The following is a 17,176-nucleotide window of genomic DNA, read 5'->3' as shown; positions in this document are numbered from 1 at the left end:
TGATGATTACACCCAGAACTGCCTTTTGTTTTCTCCTCCAAGGAACCAAGGAGGCAGACCCATTGCCTGGTTTCTTTGAAGCCCACCACTTGGTGGCTTCAGCTGAGTTTTGGGAGGAGTCAGCCAGGCTGTCTCTCTGTGGCTTGTGACTTTTGGGGCTGCTGTCTCTGTCCTTTGGAGCTCAGCCCAGCCTGGGTTTTTGCTAGCTGCAGGGTATGCCTGGGGGTGGGGGCTGGCAGGGTGCCAGGGTCCACAGTATAAAGGAGCCGGAGGGTGGCAGGAGGTACGCCAGAGCCTTGGTGGCTGCAGCTCCAGCTCCAGCCATGGTTTCTGTCTTGTTCTCCTTGAGCCTTTCCCGTCTGGGCCTGTGGGCTGCTGGATTGATCTGGATCTTAGGCTTCTTCAAGCTCATCCGTCTGCTGTTGAGGAGGCAGATGCTGGCCAGGGCTATGGACAGTTTCCCAGGTCCCCCTACCCACTGGCTCTTCGGGCACGCTCATGAGGTATGTAGAGAGGAAGGGTTGGAGAAAGAAAACAGCTTCCTTTCCTTCAGAGAATCCAGCCTCATCCCCCCTGGGCCAGGGAGGGGGTCCCTACGCTTGGACAGGGGCCTGATGTCCTGAGGGCTATAGTTTCCATCCAGCTTTCCCACCGGATCTCCCCCTTGACTCCTGCCTTCTGAGCTGTCCCTGGGAGCGGGAGCACTTGTAGCCCACTGATACCTTCTCGTCCTTCTTTGGCTCAAGATTCAGACCAAGTTCTGCTAAAGGCCCAGTGATAGCGTTGGGGAACCCCTCCCTCCCAGACAGTCCAGTAGAACTAGGCTATCTTGTTTAGAGCTTAAGCATCATCCTCTTTGTTCTGTCAGATATAAAGATTTTCATTTTAAGAAAATAAAAGTGAGAGCAGAGATGAGTGCTATTACCTTAGAGCCCTCCCTGGAGCATCTAAGTGGTTGGTGCCCCCAAAGGTGGGGTTCTCTTTGCCATGTCTCTAGGCTGGCTCAGTGCCATGGCATCTTCCTGGGTTCAGATCCTGGCTTGATCTCCTGTTACCTGGGGTGCTGGGGACCACCTTAGCACCCATTGTCAGAAACACCTCCAGCTCCCTGCCTCCATGGGATCTAGCCAAGAGCTTTCTGAACATAAGACAAGGGACACCTGTGCTGGAATCAACTGGGAGAAGCAGATTCCTTGGTCCCCCAGTCCCTGGGGATTCTAATTAACAGATTGGAACTAGTGATCTGAATTTATTTATTTATTTTAATGAAACATTTTTTCCCTTCCAGGTTTATCCATGTTGTTGCATATGGCAGAATTTCCTTCCTTAAATTAAAAAAAATTTTTTTAAAAACTAAGTGTAGTTATCATCTGTCACCATACAAAGTTATTATGATATTATTGAGTATATCCTCTAGGCTGTACTTTTCATCCCCATGACTGATTTATTTTACAACTGGAAGTTTGTACCTCTCAATCCCCCTCGCCTATTTTGCCCTTTCCTCTACTCCCCTTGCCCTCTGGAAACCACTAGTTTGTTCTCTATGTTTATGAGTCAGTTTCTCTCTCTCTTTTTTTTTAGATTTCATATGGTGAAGTCATAGTGAAATCATATAGTATTTGTTTTTCAGATAGGAACCTGAATTTAAAAACCTCTCCAAGTGTTTTGCTGTGCATCTAGGTTTGGGAACCCAGGTATAGATGCCAGAGACTAAAGCTCTTACTCCGAATACCCTTTTCCATTTCACTCTCTAGGGAATTGCCTCTCCTCCATGATTGATGCTGGGAATGAGCTTGACCTCCAGGAGAGAACTGCCCAGGCTTAATCTTGCCCCTACAAATAACTACCCTCTCAAGATGGCTTAGTAACCTACACATATCCTGGAGAAACCCAGGAAAGGAAAAGTTGGGTTAGGGTGCTGAATCAGCCCCAGGCCCTGCTCTCAAGGACCCTACTGTCTATCGGGGAAAACAGACACCAGGGCCTTTCCTGCTTCAGGTTGGGTGGGATGCTTGCATCCAGGATCTTGCATCAGCCCCATGCTCTGTATCTCAGTATTTGTCCCATTGGGTTGTCATCCTCTGTTTACTTGTTCATCTTGCTCACTAGACCGTGACCTCTGGAGGATGGAGGTCTACTCTGAATCATCCCTGTACCCTCAGGGTCCAACATAAAGCCTGGCACAGAGTGGGCATCACTGAATGAACAAACAGTGAAAGTTGGGGAGTAGGGAGGGATCTTGATAAAGGAGGCAGTGAAGGAGAAGACAAGTGGAGAGACCAGGCAGGGTTCAGGAGAGGCTTTGCTAAATACAGAAGAGGGTCACGGGAAGGTTGAGATCTGACCTTAATGAGAGTGTGAGAGGCATTTAGGGAGACCTTCAGTCCCTTGCCTCTCATATCCCTCCACTACTACTTGCCTCCACCAAAGCTAAGCTTGTCCTCAGCCCATGGGCTTCTCTAGGACAGGGACCTTGCTCCCCTACCCCATGTCAGAGCTGGCTGCCCTCCTTTCCACAGATACCCTTCCCCCCTACCTTGAGAGTGTATAGAGGGCTTGGAACACAGCTTAGCTCTGGCTTCTTGGTTCTAACACGAGAATCTGGAGAGCCTTGGCACCAAGAAGAGCAGGCAACGGCTGGAGGGGAGGTTGTTCTTGGGCCTGAAAAGTTTCCTGCGGAACCACAAGGGGCCTGACACCTCTGCATTCCTCCAGGCTTTGTCACATCTGCTCTGTCAGATCCACACCTAAGCCTGAGAAATGAGGAGGGTAGGGCTAGGGCTTGTTTTTCCAAACAAAGATGAGGTTCCCAAAAGGCAAGGTATTTGCTTATGTTCACATAGTAGCTCAGGAACTGAGTCAAGGCTGGGCACAGGATTCGTGCCTTTTCATGCAGCACATGATCCATCTGTACAAAGTGACTGCAAGTTTGATTCCTAGCCTAGTGATGGTGGGAATAGGAAAAGAAGGGTGGTGGGGGGGGCAGGGCAGAGCTGTCCATCAGGATTAACTTCTCCCTTCTTGTCTCTGGGTGCAGTCTTGGGGCCCTGGAAGCATCTACCTATCATCCTCCTCAATTCTCAAAATGGGTCCCCTTGAGGTGGGGTCATGTCTTATTCTTCCAGGGTCCCCCATCTTCTACTCTGGGGCCCAGAGAGGACTTTGCACATAGTAGGCACCCAGTCATGTTGTTGGCCTGAGGTTGGGAGGGGCCTGAGATTCTGGACTGTTGTCGGGGGAGGAGTGGAGAATGCCAGCTCCAAGCCCAGGAAAGGTGATCCTCTGAGACTGAATAGGCCTCTTGCCTGGCCCCGCTCATCGCTGGGACAGTTCCCTTGACCTTGTGCTGTGGAGTGAGGAGCCCTGGCTTGTGGTCTGGGGCTCTGGCTCATTTCTATTCAGTAGACTTTGATGGAACTATGCTTCTGCTCTGTGCTTCCCTTTCCTCATCAAACAGTATGGAGATAAGCATTTTTACCTTGTTGGGTTAGAAGAGGATCGAAAAAGATAAAGTATAGATAGGTACTTTGCAAACTGCCAGGCAGATGTCAGGTGTTAAATCCCTGTAGAGGGATTCTTCCTGCAAAACACTCTGAGGCATTTGTTTCCTTCATCCTCTTCTTTCCACCAAAACTAACCCAGTCTTTGGGAGCCAGATTAGGTTTGTCTTTTCTCAAGCAACTTGCTGATCAACAACCCTGGGTCAGGCCCTCTTCTGGGGGCAGAGGATGGAGCAATAAGACTAGAGCCAGCCCTAGAGTGAGCCGGTCTGTAGGAGAGATGGATAACACAGCATGGTGTTCCAGACCCATGGGCCCAGGCAAGGGATGCTGAAGTGAGCCCGAAAGATCTGACTGCAGCAGTCCATGGAAGGAAGGAAGGAAGGAAGGAAGGAAGGAAGGAAGGAAGGAAGGAAGGAAGGAAGGAAGGAAGAAAGGAAGGAAAGAAGGAAGGGTGGAGGATGCTACCTGTGCAGAGGCACAGAGGCACAGAGGCACAGAAAGAGCGTTGAGTGTGTAGGAATTTAATTTGTTCAACAAATATTTGTTTCTCAAGGTCTAGTACATGACTGTGCTCATAGCTCTATACTTCTGGAGTGGTGAGAGGGAGAACAAACTGGAGAGGACAAAGCTAGAAGAAGATGGGGCAGATCACATAGGACCTGGTAGGCCATGTCGAAAGTCTTTATTCTGAGTGCCTTAGGGAAACATTGAAGGGATTCAAGCCAGGGAGTGAGAAGCTCAGATTTGTGAGGTAGAAAGATCACACTGGCTTTGGGATGGTGGCTAGGTTGGCAGAGGCCAAATAGGAGGTAGACAGAGCAGGACATGGCTGAGGAAGCCATCCAAGCAGATGTTAGTGGAGTGAACAGTGAGATGGGGAGGAGTAGGAGGTAAGGCAGGCTGTCCTGGCATTGTTGGCCCAGGAGAGGCAGGCGGATGTAAGGGTGTCAGTGAAGCCCCCTGCATGCACTAGGAAAGGGAGCCACAGGAGAGCTCTGGGAGCTTTGTTAAACTGTGGTATCAACACAGCTGGATCAGAGAAGAATTTGGAAAAGTCACCAAAAGAGAGAAAAGGACTCGTCGAGCCTCAAGACTGGATGGTAACCAGGAGGAATGAATTTCTATGTCCAAGTGTAAAAATGTGGGGATCTGAGACCCAAGAAGAAAAGGCTCAGGGCTGGCAGCACTTGTGTGTCTGGGCATAGGACCCTTGGGTTCTGGATTTGGAGAGTTTCCCAGGAACTGCTCTATCTGGATTTCTTAGTTCTGGTTTGTTGATTCCAGGGTAAAAGTCACTTGGTGGACCTGCAGGGGAGAGAGGCAGCCTCCTCAGGGCATCCCCTTTGGTTCTGCCCTAAATCCTGGGGAAAACTCCATTCCATGTTTCTGGCTGGTATCAGGGTGGATGGCGGTTCCATTCCTACATATGTGAGGAAAGGCAGATGTGGGGGGACGACACACTGTGTTCATGTTTGAAAAGGCTGGGTTTGAGGGGCCAGGAGGGTGTCATGCCCAGATGTCCAGGGGATGGCTGGTCGTGTTTCCCGAGCTCAGGAGAAAGATAAACTGGGACATGCTGTCAATTTTGGAAAGAGTCTCAGGTAGATGGCAAAGGAAGCCATGGGAGTCGGTGAGAGCCTCCAGGGAGAAGGCACAGCATAAGAAGAGGCCCACGGCTGGATCTGGGGGAGCCTCAGTCTTTGATTTGCAAATAATGGATGAGGAGCAGCTGTATCAAGAGAGCTGGGAGGACATGTAGGACAGAGTTCAAAAAGAGGGGGACTTGACTGTGTCACAGCAGCTGGAAAGCCTCTGGGCTCACCCCCCAGGAGAGCGTTGGTCACATTAGCAAGAGCAGTGTTGGAGAGGTGGGGGCCGAGGAGGGAGGAAGTGAAACAGTGAGACCATTCTTTTGAGACGTTATGAAACGTGGAGGAAAATGGGGTGTTAGCTAGAGGAGGAGGCAGAACCAAGGGAGGTCTTGTTCATTTAGTGAGAGAGACTTGAGCATGTTTCAAATGCAGATGGGAAGGAGCCAGTAGAGAGGATGGGGCCTGTGATGTGGGAGAGAGAGGGGCTGACTGATGGGTGAGGTGCAAGAGGGGAAGGTTGGAATCCAAAAGGACTGGCCTTGGACAGGCCCTGAGCACCTCCTCTACTGGAACAGGAGGGAAGGTGGGGAGGCTGGGTGCAGGGCAGGTGGTCCTTCGGGTCTGATGGTTCACTTTTAGGGGCCTCTTGTCTGATGGTTTGTTTCTTCCGGGAAGTAGAGCAAGGGTAATTTGCTGGGAGCAAGGAGCAGAGGGGTAGAGGGGACGGCTGAGGAAAGAGTAGTTTTTGAGAAGCAGAGTGGCCAATGCTACGGGGCTTTCTAGAAGGTGTTTCTGCCGATCTCTGCTCAAATGTCCCCAAAGAGAAGCCTTCCCTGACCCTCCCAACTCCCTGTCTACGGTAGCAGCCCTGCCCCTTACCCTGCTTTATTTTTGTCCTAGTGTTATTGCTACCTGAAATTATATTGCTGATGTATTATTTGCTTCCTGTGTATTTCCTTTCTCCCGCTTGGAACATGAGCTTGGGGAGGGCAGGACTTTGGTTCACTACGGTTCCCCCAGGAGCTAGCATCAGGTCTGGCACTGAGAGTGGGTACTCCATGCCCACTTACTGAATGCATGAATGAACCCCTGGGAGATCCAACTCAGGGCAGCAAAACCACTCATGGGGGTGAGGACCAATGTCTGCATCCCTGTGGACTTGGGCACTTCTTGGGCCCATGCCCTCCTGCCTTCTTAGGTGTCTGGATGCTTCCCTGAGCTCCCCACAACCTGGTCATCCCTGGGGCTGGAGCTCATCCTTGGTGCTGAAGACAGGGAGGTGTTGGGCGCATTGTATAGGCTTTGGAACTGAAAGACATGGACTTGTGAGGGTTGTGTGACTTTCGTAGGGCCCACCATCGCTTGTTAGCCAATGTGCGGTGGCTAGGAGAGTCATCGGGACCCGTGTTAGCCTCACCCAAAGGCCCTCTGCTCCTTCTCTTGAGCCAGGGGTCCCTTCTGAGTCACATGTATTCACTTGTACACTTGTGGTAGTACACTTGTCTCTGAAAGGGAGGATGGAGAATGAAGTTGCCTATTTGTCACTAGGATTGGGAGGAAATCATCTGTCTGCCCCTTGGAGCTCCCAGTGGTTCCCTCCAGGCTCCCAATGGCTCTCTGCTTTACCCCATAGAGTTTGTGTAAAGGGAGCCCATTTTTTAAAACTGATTTTTTATGGTTATTTCAGAGATGCCGCCTCATCTCAGCTGTTGTTGGTTCTTCCCGGTAGTTGCTCCTCACGCTTTAGCTTTGGATACACGGCTTTGCGGCCCTTGACACTGGCTGGGGCTTATGCACACCCTGAGTGCTGCTCAATTTTGTGGGGAGGGGCAGTGCCCACAAGGTGGGATAAGGGAGGACTGAGACTAGAGCACCCACGGGCACCTACGGATGTCCATCCCGGAGGGGAGCAGATCTGAGGAATCCCAGGACTTCCCTGGTCAGTGGGAGCCCAGGAGGCCCCAGAAAGCAGGGTGGACACTAATGGACAAGGCCACATGCACTTACCAGGTTTCCAGGGGAACGGAGATGGGGGGTATAACCCAAGCTCAGCTTCCCATGTGACTTGGGACAAGGTTAGGTTAATCCTTTACCCAGAGGTGGAAGTAGCTTAGGGAATGTTCAGAGCTAATTCTTTAGTGCAGTGTGGGGGCATTTGGAAGTAGGATATGGCAGGAGATGCGGGGAGGAGGAAGATGTGGGGAAAGGTAGACTAGAAGGGGAGGGAACGTCGAGTCAAGGGCTTACCTTGTGCAGGATCCAGTGCCAAGCCCATCCATACAACGTATCAGCGAAGGGCTTTAAACGCCGCGTGACCTCAACTAATAACACGGGCCCTGCGTGATTTAATTAATGTCAAAATAATCTTATAAGGTAAGTTATCATCCCCATCTTACAGATGAGAAGAGTAAGATTCAGAGAGCCTAAAGATCTTGTCCAAGTTCACACATCTAAAAAATAGAGGAAATCAATATTCAAATGCAGATCTTCCAAGCTCCAAAGATTGCAGTCTGTGAAGTCAACTTTCCTGGGTTCACATCCCAGCTCTCTTACCAGTCATGACTCTACCTCCTCATAAACTCTAGAGCTCAGACCTTATTCTGAGACTGACGGGAAAACCACAGATGGGTTTTAAGTGTATCTCTGAAAGACTCCCTCTGAATAGGGGAAAATGGGTAAATAAATAATGGTACATAACAACAGTGGAATACTGTGCAATTAAAGTAATTAAAAATATCGAAGGGCAGTTAAATGCACTAGTTTGACAAGAAGGACAAGATACATTAAACAAAAAACAACACCGGTTTCATCAAAGTATTTAGTGTATACTCCATTTATGGGAAACACCGCTGGGTGAGTAGATGTGGTGAGAAAACCCATCAAAGAGCACACACTACCCTCTGGATGATCTCCAGCCTCATCTCAGGCCACCGTCCCCCCAGGTGGCAGCTTCTGGATGACACCACTACTTTTTCCTGCCCCGGAGCTTTGGTGCTTGTTGTTTGCTCTACCGGGAATGCTGTCCCTTGCTCTTTGCACTACCAGCTGCTTGTCATCCTCCGGGTTTCACCTTGAATGTCCTCTCCAACCAGGGGCCATCCCCGATCTCCCTCTCTAAGCAGATTCTCCCTGCTAGTCTCTCTCATAGCACTGTCTGCTTCCTTCTTAGCACTAACTACTGGGTGTATTCACACTCCTTGATGGTTTAGTTGAATATAATTGGTCTGCCCCCCATGGAATGAAAGGGTAGGACCAGGTCTGCCTCATGCCGTGAGACGTGTAGACAGTACCCTGCACATAATAGGTCCTCAAGAAAAATGTGTCCAGTGACGTAACAGGGGCAGAATTGAGCAGATTTCTGCATTGCACAGCAAGCTGGTGTTACCACTCTCATGAAAACAGCTTTAATGCCAAAAGAAATCTCTTTCTCGGAGCAGCATAGACAGAGGGCTGATGATAGGAACCAGATGGAAGCAGGCTGGCCAGCTTGTGGTTGTTGAGCTCACCCAGGTACAGCAAGAGGGTGGCTTGGACTTATAGTGGTGTCTCTGGGGCTGGAGAGGGGCTGACCCCAGAGACGTATAGGACTGTGACTGGCTGGGAGAGGGATGCAGGAGGAGGGAAGGACGCTCCCAGGGTCTATCTGGGCAGCCCCCTGCCTTCCTTGCTCAGGAACTTAGGGCCTGGCTGGTGACAGTGTGTTCCTGAGTATCGTGGTCTTGTGTCACCATTTCAGATCCAGCGGACAGGGAGCCTGGACAGGGTGGTGTCCTGGGCCCACCAGTTCCCTTATGCCCACCCACTCTGGCTTGGACCGTTCCTTGGCTTCCTGAACATCTATGAGCCCGACTACGCCAAAGCTGTGTACAGCCGAGGGGGTGAGGACTCCCAGGAGAGGGTGGGGCTCCCTGAGAGCAAAGGGCTCAGGGTTCCAAGCGGGAAGGAATCCTGGGGCCTGCACCTTAAGTCTGGGCACCTGAGGTCCTATTGATCCTGTTGATCAATAAGCCTCCTCTGGGCATCTGCTTGTTTCTGCATGACCCGATCTTCTCTTTCGCCTACAGATCCTAAGGCTGCGGATATGTATGACTTCTTCCTCCAGTGGATTGGTGAGTGGACACCTGCCTTCCCTGCCCTTGGTGCCAGGTTACCAGGATCCTTCCCTGTCCCATCGCTCTCTGCCTTGTGCTCCCTCAGTCTGTTATCTCATCTGGGACCACCTGGCTCCCAAGTGTCCCTCCTAAGCTTAGCTGCCCTGTGGGGAGACAGGGGAAGAGGCAAGAGAGCTCCCAGCTGGCTGGGGAAGTGGGGTTCAGGTACCTTCTCCTCCTGGGTATACCTTCTTCCCTAGAAAGGCAGAGCCAGGGCTCTGGAAGATACGTGAGTGTGAGGAAGAGCTTTCTGGAATCGGCAGCGCTGGAGTGGGTTCCCAGGAGATTGTATCGGTGGTGTGGGCCAGGAAAAAGCCTGAGGAGGGGAGCGGTGGTAGGGCCAGGGCTGGTGTCGCCAGAGGCTGCAAGGCTGGGTGGCTGGAAGGCAGAGCTGTGTTGGGACGTGCAACCGGGCAAGGAGGACTGGGGTGGGCGCCCCAGGCTGCCAGGGGCGGGGCAGGGTGGCGTGCACTGGCCAGCTTTCCCTCTGCCATCTCTTCCCCAGGGAAAGGCCTGTTGGTGCTCCAAGGGCCCAAGTGGTATCAGCACCGCAAGCTGCTCACACCTGGCTTCCACTACGATGTGCTGAAACCCTACGTGGCTGTGTTCGCCAACTCCACGCACGCTATGCTGGTGAGCTCCCAGTGCCAGGCTCTTGGAGGCTGAGGCTGCTGCACCAGCCCCTCCCACCTCCAGTTTTCCCTGGGGAAGGGCCATGAGGAGATTTGCTAAGTTCGAGGCCCGTTCTGCCTGCAGTTGCAGGGCCAAGCCTTGCTGTACCCGACACCAGGTGCTGAGGTTCCAAGTGGCCGGGCAGCCCTGCCCTTATGTCTACTGGGAGACCCAGGCCTCCCTCTTCCTAGGTTGAAGGCCTCTGTGAGGCCCCAGTAAGGCTCCTCCTGTAGCAGCCTGGAGGGAGGCCTATATTTGAGAATATTAGAAAGGTCGTTCACATCTGAGAAGCGCTTCCTCCTCATTGTCTGCCTACCACAACTGCCTAAAATAATGTCGTTAGCAACTCAGCTCTGAAAGGGATGCCAAAGGTCAGGGCTCAGGCTCTGAGTCTCAGGTCTGGGTCATCCCCAGAAGTTACCCGGGCTCGTCAGTCCCCTTGGAGAAAACTCCTCCCCAGCATCCCTGCAGGCCTGATCGTGTACAGGCTGTGCTGGGAAGATCCCCACCTCTCAGCTCTCCTCTTCCCTGAGGTAGGCTGCCTGGCTCAGTGTCTGTGTGTGCTGTGCGGGCCTGCCTCCTGGCCCACCCTAGCCTGAAGCCCTTGCCTCCACATTCCAGCGGGGCGGAGGCCAGGCCAGGGACTTGGTGCATGGGGGAAAGGACAGGTTGTTGGTCCTTGAGGGCAGGGGTTCAGTGCCCAGCTGACCCCCTGACATTACCCTCCATCTCTGCGCTCCAGGACAAGTGGGAGGAAAAGGCTCGTGAGGATAAGAGCTTTGACATCTTCTGTGATGTGGGCCACATGGCACTGGACTCACTCATGAAGTGCACCTTTGGCAAAGGAGACGGCGGTCTGGGCCACAGGTCGGGGGGTACTTGGGGCTGACCACCGTCTCCACCCAGGCCGGCTCAGAGGAGAGTTGGCAGGACTCCAGGGCCCTGGTCTGAGAGGTTATGGGGTCCTGCCCTAGGGAGCCCCAGCTTGGGCGGGGGGTGGGGGGAGCTGGGCCTTGCGCATGGTGGGGAGACAAATTCTGCCTTTAGTGGGGAGGCTTAATGGCAGGGAGAGGGAGGGCAGGAAGCACTGTGGTTGGGGAGAGCCCCAGGCTCTGCCCTGGGTCAGGGTCTGAGCCCCCCTCCCTGCTCTTCCTCTGTGCAGGGGCTGTAGCTACTACTCGGCCATCAGCGAACTCACTCTGCTGATGCAGGAGCGCACTGAGTCCTTCCAGTACCATAACGACTTCATCTACTGGCTCACCCCACATGGTCGCCGCTTCTTGCGGGCCTGCCAGGCAGCCCACGACCACACAGGTGGGCCTTTCCCGCAGGGCCCACCCATAGGAAGTCCAGGGCCTAGTCTAGCCCCTTCAGGCCCCTCTGGGACCTCTGCCATTGCAGGATCTCTGTCCCCCTTTGGGTAGAGGATGGGTCCCCAGGCAATGACACTCTGTGCTCCTGGCCCAGACCAGATCATCAGGGAACGAAAGGCAGCCCTGCAGGATGAGAAAGAGCAGCAGAAGATCCAGAGCCAGAGGCACCTGAACTTCCTGGACATTCTTCTGGGGGCTCAGGTGAGTGAGGACACAGTTGGCCACCCCCAACTGAGAACTTGTCCCAGAGGGCTCTTCAGACCATTTTCCTGGGACAGGGCTCACTGGACAGCAGCAGGGGCTGTTAAGCATTTCCCTCCTTTTTCCCCAGCAAATAGGACCTGCCCCTTGTCTTTGACAAAGCACATCAACAAAGGCTCAGAGATGGCAAGGTGCCGGTTTTGGCTGGCTGTGGCACTGGGGCAAGATGTAGGGAGACCAGGTCACATGCTAGAAGTCCTAAAGACCAATTCTAGACTTCTTTTTTTTTCTTAGAGAGGGAGAGGAGGGTAGAGGTGGGGGGGAGGGGCAGAGGGAGAGGGAGAGAAAGAATCCTAAGCAGGCTCTACGCCCAGCACAGAGCGGGATGCGGGTTCCATCTCACCACCCTGAGATCATGACCTGAGCCAAAATCAACCGACTGAGCCATGCAGGTGCCCACCAATTCTAGACTTCTAAGACTGAAGACTCTTAGAATCTTAGATGTCATTCATTCATTCCGTCATTCATTCATTCCTTTATTCATCCACTCTCCAAACTCACTAACCCCTACCCTGTGTTAGTTCCCATGCAGAAGATGAGAAAGACCTGGCTTTGCCCTCCGGATATTTACAGTCTAGTGGAGGAGACAGGAGGTGGTCTTTGACAATGACCTCTCCTCTGCCAGGTGGCATTCTGAGCAGAATTGACAGTTAGGGCTGGGTAAGGTCACAGGTTGCTTGGACAGAGAGATCATGGAAGGTTTCCTGCAGTAGGAGGCATCCAAGCTGTGCCTGGGAGGACTGATAGGAATCTAGGGAAGGTCTCAAACGCCAGCCTGAGAAGGAGCTTTCCTTCCCTCCCTCGGACCTTCATGTTATGAGGTCTTCTTGATACCTATCTCACATGCCTTGGGCTGTCCCATCATGCCTTCCCTAACCCAGGATGAAAATGGGATCAAGTTGTCAGACGCAGATCTCCGGGCTGAGGTGGACACATTCATGTTTGAAGGCCATGACACCACCACCAGTGGCATCTGCTGGTTTCTCTACTGCATGGCCCTGCACCCTGAGCACCAGCATTGTTGTCGGGAGGAGGTCTGTGAGATCCTTGGGGACCGGGATTCCTTCCAGTGGTGAGTGAGGCTGCCAGTGAGCCCAGTCGGTCCTTCTTCCCTGTCCCAGGGATGCACTGTGCCTGTGCTCCCCGTGTCATCTTCAGGTGATGCAGGGCCATCCTGGAAACCAGGTGAGGGTGGTGGCAGTTGTCTTGTTCCCTCTAGTGCTGTGGCTTTTGGGGGGACCTCTGTGGATACACCCCTGAGCCCATTCTCCCACAGTGGAGCTCTTTTCAGGTGTCAGCCTCCTGTTGACACCTCATAGATAGGAATCCGGGTGACTTCCCCAGATTCCTATCTGTCTTCCCAGGCACAGCTTGGATGCCTCCTACTCCAGGAAACCTTCCCTGATCCCTCTGCCCAAGTGATCTGTGACCTTTTTGTGTGTTGATTTCTTCTGCTGGTAGAACCTGACTGCCCCTCTGGGTTGCTAGATGGAACAGTGGGCGGTGGGAGAGAGAGAGAGAGAGGAGGGAATTGGGCAAGAATATAGATGGGAGGGGCGCCTGGCTGGCTCAGTCATTAGGCGTCAGCCTTCGGCTCAGGGTCCTGGGATCGAGCCCCGCGTCGGGCTCCCCGCTCAGCGGGAAGCCTGCTTCTCCCTCTCCCACTCCCCCTGCTTGTGTTCCTGCTCTCGCTATCTCTCTCTCTGTCAAATAAATAAATAACATCTTTAAGAAAAAAATAGAATATAGCTGGGGTACCTGGGGAGCTGACCACCCCCCCACCCCCTGGCCAACCTGCTTTTGGATGGCCATGTGCCGCCTCTAGACTCCTCTGGTGAAGAAGAAAAGGCTGTTTTCCAAACTCCATCCCTTAAAATCGTTCGATTGCTCTCTGTTTCTTGGTTCAAATTTGAACTCATTGACATGACACCGAGTGATGCTGACCTCTCGGGAGCGTGCTTGATCTCTGGGCCTCCCCTGCAGTCCCTTCTTTCCCTACGTCCTCCCCTCAGGCCTTGGCCTCCCGTCACACACCTGACCTTTCTCTCTGGCTCCTGTGTTACCCTCCAGTATAGGGTTTGGTACACAACACAGCACAGAAAAGGCTCAGTCGATGCGAGAGATTTTGGATTCACCTGAGGGAGACTGACCTTTAATTTCAGGATCTGAGATCTGACGTCTCCACCACCCGTTTTTATTGGCCGGATGTTGGAAACCTCCCAGTGTGTCCAGCCAACTGCCAGTGCTTCTGGGGTTGCGTGTGGGGAGAGGAGGAGAAGGAGCTAACGTGCTGCCTGCCCTTGGGATGTTTTTAGAAAGACAAACTCAACAACCAAAAATCTAGAGAAAACCACAGAATGAAGTAAGACTGAGAAGCCCTGTGTTGAGAGCAGAGGACTCAGAAGGGGTGGAGCTTGAGCTGGCTTTCCAAGGAGGGGTGAAACTCAGATAAGCAAAGGAAGAGAGAAATGGGCATTCCAGATTAGGTAAGGACAGGAACACCACCGGGAGGCGGGGTATTAAAATATTTATCTATGTTATTTTCACTTCATTTCATCTAGAACTTGAAGCAACTTCAAGGACACTTACTCAATACTATAGTAAAACACAAAGGAAAGAATGAGTCCTGGTGTATAATACTTTGTTTGTTAATGCTAATTGAAAATCTCTTCTCCCAGTTTGTAACCTGGCATTTCATCTCCTCTATGGTGTCTTTTTTAAGATTTTATTTATTTATTTTGGAAAGAACTGAGTGAGTGAGAGAGAAAGAGAGAGCACAAGGAGCAAGAGAGGCAGAGGGAGAGGGAGAAGCAGACTCCCTGCTGAGCAGGGAGCCTGATGTGGGGCTTGATCCTGGGATCACGACGTGAACTGAAGGCAGATGCTTAACCAACTGAGCCACCCAGGCATCCCTCTAAGGTGTCTTTTGATGAATACAAGTTCCCAGTTTTCATAAAGTCAAGTATATCTAAAAAAAAAAAAAAAAATTGAAGACTAGGTGGAAAAGCCCTAGGGTTTGGGGCTCTGTAATAAAGTGCTGCTCAATAGTCATGACTGGACCACACTTGGGACTGAGTTTCCTGGTGGCAAAGGGGAAAAAAGAAACATAATTTTTGTTTTTCACCTGAGCTTGTCATTGTTTATGCACTTATTAGTTCATTCAACCAATGTATACCAGCCCCTGTTTTTTTCTACCTCAGTTCCATACGGGAAACCAAGTGGAACCTAAAGAATTATTCCTTGTGGTATTCTGTGGGGCCTTATGAGACACAGGAGTGACTTTGTCTTGATGGCTGGGTGCACATACAGCTCTAGGGTCCTGTGTCTTCCCTTCCTAGCAGCGAAGATGAGGGAGAGATGGAGAAAAATGGAGCCAGAAAAAAAGAAAAAAAAAAAAAAAGGAAAACTGGAGCCAGAGAGCCGGAGTGGCTACCCTATGTCCAATCTGGTCTGGGCACTTGGAGCACTTGTGTCCTTCTCACTATTGGATGTGTGATGGTGGTTAAGAGGGGAAGTGGGGCTGGAGGCTGCCTTCCCGTGGAAGTCCCTTGCTCCCCATCCCCAGAAAGGTCTGGTTGTACTGCTGGCAGGGATGATCTGGGGAAGATGACCTACTTGACCATGTGCATCAAGGAGAGCTTCCGCCTCTACCCACCCGTGCCCCAGGTGTACCGCCAGCTCAGCAAGCCTGTCAACTTTGTGGATGGCCGCTCCCTACCAGCAGGTGAGTTGGAGTGGATTTGGGGGTGGAACTGGAGTCCTTGTGGATGTTTCTCTGATAGTCTCTGTGCCTTTGGTCAAATCTTTGCACCAGTGGGGAAGAGCTCAGGCTTTGTGTTTGGCCTGGGTCCAAATCCTGGTTCTACAATGGATGGGTAAATCCTTCTACCTCGAGCCTCTGTTTCCTCTTTTGTAAAATGGGGGTAAGAAGAGTATTGGCCTGACAAGGTTGTTGTCAGGATTAAAGAGACAGTATTTATCAGGGCTGTCAGGTGCCACCATGTAAGTTGTGCGCTGAACAACTTCAGGAGGCACCATTCACATAGACTATGATGATGTGTGGTACACGACCTATACAACTGTATGTAGTAGCTTTGTAAGGAGTGTTTAACTCTGTATCTGGCACACAACACGCACCCAGTGAACGGTAGATGTATATGTTACTATTAATAGCGTAATGTCATGAACAGCAACTTCCTTCAATTATTTGAAAGCACAAAGTGTTATAATAGACCTTGCCTGTCCTACCTCACAGTGAGGTAGGTTCAGTCCTCCTTTTTTTCTCTCACCATTCCAGAAATGTCTGTGTTAGGTGCTCTGTCTGGTGCTGGGGCTAGAGGAAGTAGATATGATGATCATCAAAAGCACTTTGATGTCATGAGGGTGGTCATGAACCCTCAATCACTGGCAATGCTCAGGCAGGGGCTGGTGCCCAGTTAGGAGGACACTAGGGATTCTGGCCCTGTGATGAGGTGGGTGAGGCTATCTCAGGACCACCTAGGTACCAGGCCTTTGCTCTGCCCACAGGCAGCCTGATCTCTCTGCACATCTATGCCCTCCATAGGAACAGCGCAGTGTGGCCTGACCCTGAGGTACCACGTCCCTGGGCCTGGAGGTCAGATGGGGTGGGAGGCTATGGAGATCACCCTTCCCAGGGCCTGGCAGATATTTAAGCAAGGCTTATCCTCTCAGGTCTTTGACCCTCTACGCTTTTCCCCTGAGAATGTGGCCACACGCCACCCCTTCGCCTTCATGCCCTTCTCTGCTGGGCCCAGGTAAGGAGAGGCCCAACATCCCCAGGCCCCCAGGACTGGGGAGGGGAGAATGGAGGATGTTGTGGGGAAAGCATCATTTGAGAAACTCTGTGGTAAGGGGGCTGCCACTGGGTTTTTGATGATCCTAAAGTGAGGGAAGTTCCAGGGATCTTCTTCTTGCCATTAGCATATTCATGTCCCTGGCAGGTGGTGGGCTGGCTGAGTCATTCCAAGAGAGGCCCCCAAACTGGAATTCCCAATGTGAATCTTCTCAGTCTGGGACCCTCACTGTGCTCCCAAGATCTGTTTCCTAAGCCACAGCTCAATCAACCGATCAGCTAATTATTCATCCACAAACAGTTATTGGTTTTTGTTGGCCACTAAGAACCCTGGATTTGCTCACTCTGGACACCCCATAGCCTGATACCACCTTGTGCTACTCACGGTAGGAACTGCATTGGGCAGCAGTTTGCCATGAATGAGATGAAGGTGGTCACGGCCCTCTGCTTGCTCCGCTTTGAGTTTGCCCTGGACCCCTTGCGGCCCCCCATCAAGATGCCCCAGCTGATCCTGCGCTCCAAGAATGGCATCCACCTCCGCCTGAAATCGCTGCGCCCAGGCTCTGGGAAGTAGCTCTGCAGAGAATAGGGTCCCAGACACCCAGACACTGCCCTCCCAAGGCTAGATTATAGAATAGCTGTGGCTCCCTGTCTTTGGGAGGCTTGTAGTTTAGATGGGGAGCAGGCACCCACATAAACAAGCACCTGGAGGGCAGTGCCATGCAAGCATGTCTGTCTGGAAATGCTTCGTATACATGTATTCTAGAGCTCATCCATTCATTCCACAAACACGCGGTGAGCACCTACTTGC

General features: G+C 52.0%; 1 protein-coding gene across 2 annotated transcripts; it reads left to right on the top strand.

The window, feature by feature from the left end:
* Positions 1-323: 323 nt before the first annotated feature.
* Positions 324-16,939, top strand: LOC148164529 (cytochrome P450 4B1). 2 transcript variants are annotated; one of them, XM_088022995.1, is made up of 13 exons: positions 324-503; positions 8,832-8,973; positions 9,160-9,204; positions 9,752-9,890; positions 10,406-10,451; positions 10,661-10,785; positions 11,081-11,232; positions 11,386-11,492; positions 12,434-12,624; positions 15,143-15,276; positions 16,080-16,144; positions 16,245-16,327; positions 16,756-16,939. In XM_088022995.1, exons 1-13 carry the CDS (start codon positions 324-326, stop codon positions 16,937-16,939), a joined length of 1,593 nt encoding a protein of 530 aa, XP_087879121.1. The 2 variants fall into 2 exon arrangements, with proteins under 2 accessions (XP_087879121.1, XP_087879122.1); XM_088022996.1 differs by lacking the exon at positions 10,406-10,451 and having other exon boundaries at positions 9,752-9,879.
* Positions 16,940-17,176: the final 237 nt, after the last annotated feature.

This window comes from Eumetopias jubatus, unplaced genomic scaffold (assembly GCF_037043125.1).
Source record: "Eumetopias jubatus isolate StellerSeaLion01/CBP00866 unplaced genomic scaffold, mEumJub1_p1.0 scaffold_4, whole genome shotgun sequence".
NCBI lineage: Eukaryota > Metazoa > Chordata > Mammalia > Carnivora > Otariidae > Eumetopias > Eumetopias jubatus.
The sequence above is the reverse complement of the archived record's forward strand: the minus strand, read 5'-3'. Positions and strand labels throughout refer to the sequence as shown.

What these genes read in the sequence shown, in the direction of transcription:
- LOC148164529 (XM_088022995.1), top strand. Translation starts at nt 324, where the DNA reads ATGGTTTCTGTCTTGTTCTCCTTGAGCCTTTCCCGTCTGGGCCTGTGG. An exon ending in AGCTGTGTACAGCCGAGGGG is followed by an intron (nt 8,974 to 9,159) that starts GTGAGGACTCCC and finishes TTTCGCCTACAG; the next exon opens with ATCCTAAGGCTGCGGATATG. An exon ending in GCTATGCTGGTGAGCTCCCA is followed by an intron (nt 9,891 to 10,405) that starts GTGCCAGGCTCT and finishes GATCGTGTACAG; the next exon opens with GCTGTGCTGGGAAGATCCCC.